The sequence below is a fragment of the Malania oleifera genome, chromosome 12, assembly GCF_029873635.1.
Source record: "Malania oleifera isolate guangnan ecotype guangnan chromosome 12, ASM2987363v1, whole genome shotgun sequence".
NCBI classification, from domain to species: domain Eukaryota; kingdom Viridiplantae; phylum Streptophyta; class Magnoliopsida; order Santalales; family Ximeniaceae; genus Malania; species Malania oleifera.
In genome coordinates, this window is record NC_080428.1 from 62656757 (window position 1) to 62665758 (window position 9002).

The following is a 9002-nucleotide window of genomic DNA, read 5'->3' on the forward strand; positions in this document are numbered from 1 at the left end:
TTTGTAAGACTCATTTTATACTACGATGCAACATCATTCACTAGCATATGAGCATAACAAGTTGTCTCTTAATATTTCTCTAGGCTCTCTCTCTCCTAGGCTTGAAAAAACGGGTCATGACCCGATGGGTCACCTGTGACCCGCCCGGTTAAGATGAGGTTGGGTCTATGAAAGTTAACCAATTTATAAATGAATCAACCCATGACCGCCCGTTTATAAACGGGTCAAACCGTTTCGGGTCGGGTCACCCGGCAACCTATATGTACCTAATAGGCTAATACCCATTTAAAAGAAACCCTAATCTCTTATCTGCCCTCTGCCCAGACTCCCAGCACTGCACGTCGCACCCCAGGCAGCCCAGCACCGCAGCACTGCAAGAGTGCAGCAGCAGCACCCCCACGCCGTCGCCGTCCCTCTCACTCCGCCGTCGCCGTCTCCGTCACCGTCCCTCTCACTCCGCCGTCGCCGTCGCCGTCCCCCTCCCTCTCACTCTCATTCTCCCTCAGTCCCTCTCCCTCTCACGATCTCTCCCTCAGGCAGTCAGGCCTCAGTTTCCCTCTCAGGTTAGCAATTTTTCATGGTTAATTACTTAACTAGATGAAGCCCAGATTCATCACATATTATATTATATCTCAGTTATTTCAATCTAGAATGATTCATTGGTTATTTTCAACTACAGCATGTGGTTCTTCTGAGTTCCTATGATGCCAAAATAAATTTCATATTCCACCATTGTCAGTGCCTGTGCAAGAGATGGGTAAGTGAAAAGAAAGAAAGAAATAAAGCAAGGAAGAAATATATAATTTTTTTATGCCAAAATAAATTACATATTCCACCTCCGATCTGCATTTTTTTTTTTTTAACATTATACGTTTTTTTTAAGATTTAATAAATAAAATGAGTACTTTTCTTTAAAAAGTAAATTTAAAAAAATTAAAATATATGAGCTCCCCTTCCAAGTAGTTGAGTGTGATTTAAAAATCGCTACATGTGAATAATTGAGCTTCTAATTTTCTGTTTTTCTGTCTCTTTCTGCTATATGTTCCAATATGGCGGATGATGAAACTTTCTGTTTGTTTTTCTTTTTTTTTTTTCCCCTTTTTGGAAGTTTACTGTAGAGTGATGCTACGCATCTGATCTGATACTGTTTTTCTGCTATTCTGCAATTGGTCTAATGTGCATCTGATATGCATCTCTGATTTGTTGTTCTGCTGCAGTTATAGTACAGATATCTAGCCATTTATTATTACTTTTTTTGTTGATATGCCATTTTTAGTTTTCTGTTGACGTTAGTCTCTGCTTTCTTCTTCTTTGCTCCATACATGGATTGTTTCTTTTGTTTTTTCCTTCTTCTGATTTCATTTTTTTCCCAGTGAAATGTTCAATTGGTTTCATTTAATTATGCTACAGCTGACTTTGTATTGAGTTTGGTGCTTATTGTGCTGATTATTTTAGTCTCTGGCTCACAGAGGGAAAGTTTCTGGCTCAAATTTTTTTCTTTTTTCTTTTTTCTTTTTTAAAATTGAAAATCTGTTGTAGTTGATCGGATGCTGATGTTGATTTCTGCTATTGTTCTACTTAGCTTTTTTCTTTTATTTATAAATTTGCTTCCTTTTTTATTCTCTATCGTGGGTTAACTCATGGATTCTTCCTTTTTTTTTTGATCAAATGGTAAATATATTGATCAAAGGAATATGTACAATATACTCTGGGCATACCCAGGATCAAAGGGAACAACAACCCCAATCACAATGGCAATCATTTAAAATTTACATAGCAACCCAGGCATAGCTAGGTCCATCATGGCCATGGCCAAAAAGCAAAAGCATTACTAACCAAGCCATACATTTACATTCAACCTCTTACTCACAAGAATACAAGTTAAACCTATCAAATACAACTCTAAACACGTGTCTTTGAATTACTTTTACAACTCCTCAGTCAAGATGTCTTCTCCTTCAAATTTATTTTTGTTTCTAAAGTGCCATAAGAAGTAGACAGTGGTTGCAAAACCAACTCTCTTCCCTACCGCTTGCATTCCAGTTCCTTTAACCTCTTTATGTAACCATTTTGCTGCAGCTTTAATGGTAGACATGAATCTGATCAACCCTAGCCAGTCTCTTATCTGACCCCAAACAGGTGAAGAAAATTTACAACTGAAGAAGTGGTGGTCTACAGTCTTGGTTTCTTCTTTACAAAAAACACATAGCCGGTCAACATCTTCCCCAACAAGCTTATCATTTGTTGATAATTTACCTTTAATACCCAGGCAAAGAATAAAAAGCATGTTTTGGGGTGCTTCCACTCTTCCATACCTCTTTTACCGAAGGGACATTGCTCCCTTTATTTGTCTAGAAATCATAGAAATCATGTGAGCAATTTAACAAATCCCACCCATATAGCAATCTGATAACAGCTTCAGAATTCCCACAATGTTGCAATAATCTGTTTTTAATTTCTATCAACTTCTTAAACAGAGGAGAGTCACTTTTCATGGAAGTAGCTCCCCAAATATCAGAGCCCGTAAGGTATACCTGGTGAATCTACTTAGCCCAAAGAGAATCTTTCTTTGAATGTATATTCCACAGAGTTTTTGTCAGCAGAGTTGAGTTCCAAGCATTTAAATCGAACACCCCCAGCCCCCCTTTAGATTTTGAGAGACATAACTCCCTCCAGGACACTGAAGGTTTCTTTTTCCCACCCCAAAGGAAGACACTACACAATTTTACAATCTGATCAAGCACATTCTTTGGAATGGGAGAGATTGTTAGCCATAAACCCTCAACCCCTTGAACAACTGAGTTGATAAGTTCAAGCCTCCCTGCATATGATAGTGTATGTCCTGGCCAGCCTTTAAACAGGTTAGCAAGTCTATTTACCAAAGGAGCTTAATGAGTACAATTCAACCTTGAGGTTGCTAAAGGTATTCCCAAATATCTAAATGGAAAGCTCCCAACAGACATTTCAGTCAACTGCAACAGCTTTTCTAATTCCTGTTCCTTCACTCCAGCATGGTAGATATTCAATTTCAGACAATTTGCTGAGAGTCCCGAGCAGCTGGAAAATTTCCCCAAGCAATCCATTGGGTGCCCAACAGATGATATATCTCTTCTTAAGAAAAGCATGAGGTCATCTGCAAAACCAAGATGATAAATTTTCAGTTTATCACATTTAGGGTGGAAATGGAAATCTGCTTTGCTTTCCAAGGTCTTCAGCAGTCTAGAAAAATACTCCAAGCAAATAACAAATAGTAGTGGGGATAGGGGGTCCCCCTGCTTGAGACCTTTCCTTCCTTTGAAAAATCCATGAAATCTTCTATTAAGAGATAAGGAGTATGTGGTAGAGAACACACACTCCATAATCCAACCAATCATAACTGATGGAAAATTCAGATGTACCATCATGTCATTTAAAAAGGACCAGGAGACAGAGTCGTATGCCTTCTTAAGGTCAATTTTAAACATACATCTTGGGGATATACGCTTCCTTGCATACCCTCTCACCAGTTCTTGGACTAAGTAGATGTTCTCAACCATACTTCTCTGCTTCACAAACACAGCTTGAGCTGGATTAACAATGTGCTCGAGACCATCTTTCAATCTGCCATCAATCACCTTGGCTATTACCTTGTAGAACACATTACAGCAGGATATTCTTCATTCTTCTCTTTTTATTCATCCTTTTTTTCAATCATTGGGACTTAAGTATTCATATAGTTGATCTCACCTAGTGGGGCTTAAGGCTTGTTTTTGTTATTGTTGTTGTTGTATGTCAATGATGCTAGTGCTACTTGTATTACCTTTTGTCAAACTTGAGGATAAGGGTGTAGTGGCCTCATGCAGGACTATTGCAAATTTACTAACTTGCTTAATCAAATGGCGCCATGGCAGTGAACTGGGATTCTACATAGAACAAGGTTGAAGTACAAGATGACATTTGGGATCTGCTTATTTAAAGTGGCACCCGTATACAATCAAGTTTAAGAATGGTGAGGATTGTAGAGATTTTGTATTACTAATGTTAGGCCAAATTTTTTGATTGGGAGTATTAACATCTTTGCCATTTCCATATTTCTTATTATGTGATGTCCAATGTCAGCAATTGAAAGAATGGTGTTTCATGTTAGATATTACCATTTTTGCGATAACTTCTTTATTTGCAAATACTTATTGGTCCAAAAAAAAAAAAATTCAAATTTCAAGCCATTTAAATGCAATGGCTCTTTCTGCAATTCCACGCATCAAATGTCTATATTTGCTGCGGCAAATGTAGTCTTTGTGTATATTACTTAATGGAAAAATAAATATTGATTTAGGGGTTTTGACATTCATTGGTTTGTTATCTAATATCCTTTTCTATATTCTAAGAAAAATGCTTTGATTTATCTGTTGTTTGCCCATGCTCATGGATTGTTCTAGCTTTTGAATCTTGATAGCTCAAATAATAGCTCACAAATCTAGTTTAGCTTTGTTATTTCTGTATTTTCAGGGACAAATCTTTAACCTTCAGTTTGTTATTTGGCATCTTTTGTTAATTGACCGTGACTATATGCCTGTATTGTATTCTAGTTATCTAATTCTCTTCTATTAAATAAGTTTCCTTTTTTTTTTTTGTAGATTTAAAATCTGATTGTGCTGATTTAAAATTGAAGATGGAGACTTATGTTGCTTTGTATTTTTTTTTTTTGGTTGGTATATGCATATGTATTAAAATTAGCTGAGATTAATTTTAATTTTCATTCATATCATGATATGTCTAACAATTAGTCCTGAGATCCTAGCCATTTTAGGTCTTACTTTTAGGATTTGTTGCATTGTGCTCATGTTGTCTCATGTTCATGATTCCCTGCCCATGCCTGTACTCGTACCCTAACCAGTCTTTTTTGTCATGCATTATGTAAAATGGTTCGAAGGCTGAAGGTTCTCACTTTCAGAGCTTATGCCCTTCGCAATTGTCCTCCATTCCTGTTTTATGAATAATTCAATTGAAACCTTGGAATGCTTTTGGGGATTATTGGGCTTTATTTTGGATAAATGAGTCCTCGGAAAAAGCATCTTTTTTCTTTCCGTGTATGAGAAGAGATGGTAAATCTCTGAAACTTCTATTTGTAATATTATACGTGATATCTTTTGTTGAATGTTGATATTAAATGTTTGCAATATGGAAATTCTCTCTCCCAGGGTTGTTTTGTGTTACCCTTCTAGGCAATTGGAATTGATTATTGGCTTGTTACTTTCTGTAAAATTACTTGAGGGCTGAAGTATCTTTCATTTAGAACTTATTTTGCTTCAACACATGTATTGAGTTTTTCAAAATGCGGATTATTTTCAAATTTTATTTATTTTATTTGTTCTTGTGTCAAAAGTAATTGAAATTTGATGATAACTCTTCATGCAGTGAGAGAGTAGATCATGGCAGACTTGGAAAAATTGCTCCTAGAGGCAGCAGGAAGAACTGGTGCGGGAGGGAGGAACCAGAACTCACTTCCACCATCTAGAAGGCGACTTCAAGGTTCATATTCCGATGATGGAAGTGATTCTAAGGATGATGATTCAGATGATGATCATGGTTATGCAAGCAGGAAGCCCTCTGGATCTCAAGTTCCTTTGAAAAAGAGACTGGACCCAACTGAAAGAGACAATGATCAGGGCAGTCAGGAAGAAGGGGATGATGGTTTTGCTCACGAGGGTGAAAGTGGTGATGACTCGGATGTTGGGAGTGATCTATACAAGGATGAAGATGACCGAGAAGAGCTCGCTCAATTACCTGAACTTCAGAGAGAAATGATTTTGTCAGAACGAGCAACAAAAAGAGATGATAAGAAACTGCAGCAGGTGGTTAGGTCAAAGTGGGGCAATGAGAAGAAAACACAATCCAGAAAAGAGACACCCCCTCTTGCATCTTCTCGTGGTGTGCGCTCATCAGCTAGGTCTGCTGATAGAGCAGCTGCCAAGGATGATGCATTAAATGAGTTGCGAGCAAAACGGCTGAAGCAGCAAGACCCAGAGGCTCACCGGAAACTGAGGGATGCTGCTCGAGGAGGTTCTGCCAAGCGGGAGTTTTCTCCAATCAAACGAAATGCCATTCCTGCTGCTGGTTTGAGTAGCTCCAGTCAGAGTGAGAGTGAAAGTGGGTCCCATAGTGAAGATGATGAATCAACAGGGGATGGAGGAATGGCTGACAGTGATGACGATGGGGACATGGGCCGGCCTGAGGTGCCAACATTTGATGATATAAAGGAGATTACAATTCGGAGGTCAAAACTGGCAAAATGGTTTATGGAGCCATTCTTTGAAGAGCTGATTGTGGGCTGCTTCGTGAGGGTTGGAATAGGGAAGTCAAAAGCTGGCCCTATATATAGGCTGTGCATGGTCCGGAATGTCGACGCCACTGACCCTGATCGGTATTACAAGCTAGAGAACAAAACTACACATAAGTATCTGAACTGTGTTTGGGGCAATGAAAGCTCTGCTGCAAGGTGGCAGATGGCTATGGTTTCAGACTCTGCACCACTCAAGGAGGAGTTTGACCAGTGGGTAAGGGAGGTGGAGCGTAGTGGGGGCCGGATGCCAAGCAGACAGGAAGTGCTGGACAAAAGTGTGGCTATACAAAAAACCAACAATTTTGTTTACTCTGCAGCTACTGTGAAGCAGATGCTACAGGAGAAAAAATCAGCCTCGTCAAGGCCATTAAATATTGCGGCAGAGAAAGACCGGCTGAGGAGGGAGATGGATGTGGCAGAAAGTAAGCATGATGATGCTGAGGTTGAGAGGATCAAGGCAAGGCTGCAGCAACTTGAGGCATCTCGTCAAGCCCAAGAGAAAGATGCCAAGGCTATTAGGCTTGCTGAAATGAACAGAAAGAACAGGGTTGAGAATTTTAAAAATGCATCAGAATTAAAACCAGTTAACACCAGTTTGAAGGCTGGGGAGGCTGGGTATGATCCTTTTTCGAGGAGGTGGACACGGTCAAGGAATTACTATGTATCAAAGCCTGGTGGAGGGGAGGAGGCTGCTGTTGTAGCAAATGATGATGCAACAGCTGCATTGGCATCTGTAGACAGTAATGGTGCAGGAGTGAGGGTTACAGCTGAGGCTGGCATGGCAGCTACAGCAGCAGCTTTAGAAGCTGCAGCTGATGCAGGGAAACTGGTGGACACGAATGCTCCTGTGGATCTAGGCACAGAATCGAATTCTCTGCACAATTTTGAGCTTCCAATCTCATTGGCTGCACTCCAGAAGTTGGGTGGTCCTCAGGGAGCCCAGGCAGGGTTCATGGCAAGGAAGCAGAGGATAGAAGCCACGATAGGACGCCAGGTCCCCGAGAATGATGGGAGGAGACATGTGTTGACGCTGACTGTTGGCGACTATAAAAGACGGAGAGGACTGCTATGAAATCTTGTGATTGTCGCTTTCTAGCGCCACCATCTGTTCATGCCTTATCTTCGTGGGAAAGTGAAAGTTTGTTCTTGAGGTCTCTGTGTAAATTTATATCATGACCTAGACGTATTTGATCCCCTTCATGAAAGTTAAAGCTTGTCCCATTAGATCCCCTTCATGAAGCTTATTTTTTGGTCAGGCCGTGTTTTTGGCTGTTGTCATCATGTGCCTGCTTTTCCTTGTTTTTTTTTTATTTTTTTTTGGGGGGGGGGGGTGGTAGAGGAATAGAAGGCTTGGGATGGGAAAGAAAAGCTTGTGATGCTCCTCCAATATCTTTATTTAATTTAAAATGGGTGCATGGTATGGTTTAAGAGGTTCCATCTTAAATTCTTTGGTACCACCTCACTTGATATGACCATAATATGTTGCAGAGTAGGACACCTTGGCAAACACTTTCTGCAGGTGTCTGCTTTTTATGCTAACAGTTCAAGAACAGTTTCTCATTTGTTTTTGCACCAAGTTTTCTTGGAAAATGTGGTATGGGCTTTTTGTTTTTGGTTTATCGGGAGGAAGTTAGGTTTGCATGACGCAGTGGATAATTTGTTGGTCATCTCTTTTTCTGGCTTTGATAGAAGCAAGTATGCTGTAGCGTTATGGAGATGTGCATTTTTTGCAGTGCTATGGGGTTTATGTTTCAAACATGATGTGTGTAATTTACTGGGGAGATGTTGAACATTCCTTTATGGTATAAGATTCATTACTTAGCTTTGCTTTGATGTGTTGGTGCTGGTTGCTTTAAAGGAGTGTTATTCTCTGGCATCCATCGGGATTGGCCATCTTTGTTGGTTTGGTTGATGTTCTTTGCTTTTTCTACTTTCTATTTTGATTGGGAGGATTTCTGTTCTTCTATTTCTACGTTCTTTCTTTGAAGAAATCATATTCTTTTGTTATCCAAAAATAAATAAATAAATAAATAAAGTTGCTGAAGATCGAACTGTGTCAACTGCTGCTAGTGGTGCAAAAACAGTGGTGCGTCATCAGGGAGACTATCGGAGGCAGACTTTCTGAGGTGAACAAAAGCAACTTGATCTGGTTTTCTAAAGTTTTCCAGAGCTACTTCTATTTCTGTTTGATCATTAAAGGCAGATTATGGAAAAAAGTTGATGCTGTTTGGTCGGGTGAACAAAATTAGAAAAGTGAAGATAGAATCTGTTTTTATTGTATGTTTGGTAAAAGATTTTGGAACTTGAAATGGAGGTCTCTCAAAGTTACTCTCTGCAAAGCAGATTTTGGCAACTATTGATCATTTATAGGTAGAGACTATGAATGTATGATGCCATTGTTCATGAGGTTGGGAAGCGATTGGTTTCCACCAGAGAAGCGGTTGATGATGCTGGCACAAGTGATCTTTGCTTCAGCTGGGCCTTTCAGTCCTGTAGGTGCACCGTTGGCTTTGTTTCTTGCTTCTAGTTTGTTTGTTTGTTTGTCTGTTTTCCTTCTTTTATTTTTATTTTTTGCTTTTGGCCTATGGTTGCCTTGGGCTGCTTGGTGTTTTCTATTGTGCTTGTTTCTTTTGTTCATGGGTTGGGTTTCAGGTTTATGTATGTGGATTGTTTACATCTT

General features: G+C 39.6%; 1 protein-coding gene across 3 annotated transcripts; it reads left to right on the forward strand.

Annotated features, from left to right (window-relative positions):
- The first annotated feature begins 287 nt into the window (after positions 1–287).
- LOC131144990 (protein RTF1 homolog) lies at positions 288–7766 on the forward strand. 3 transcript variants are annotated; one of them, XM_058094002.1, is made up of 3 exons: positions 288–563; positions 3843–3988; positions 5398–7766. In XM_058094002.1, exon 3 carries the CDS (start codon positions 5412–5414, stop codon positions 7392–7394), a length of 1983 nt encoding a protein of 660 aa, XP_057949985.1. In that variant the 5' UTR covers positions 288–563; positions 3843–3988; positions 5398–5411; the 3' UTR covers positions 7395–7766. The 3 variants fall into 3 exon arrangements, with proteins under 3 accessions (XP_057949985.1, XP_057949984.1, XP_057949986.1); XM_058094001.1 differs by having other exon boundaries at positions 3891–3988; XM_058094003.1 differs by lacking the exon at positions 3843–3988.
- The last annotated feature ends 1236 nt before the right edge of the window (positions 7767–9002 follow it).

Excerpts from the sequence above, each read along its gene's own strand:
- LOC131144990 (XM_058094002.1), top strand. The coding sequence starts at position 5,412 with ATGGCAGACTTGGAAAAATTGCTCCTAGAGGCAGCAGGAAGAACTGGT.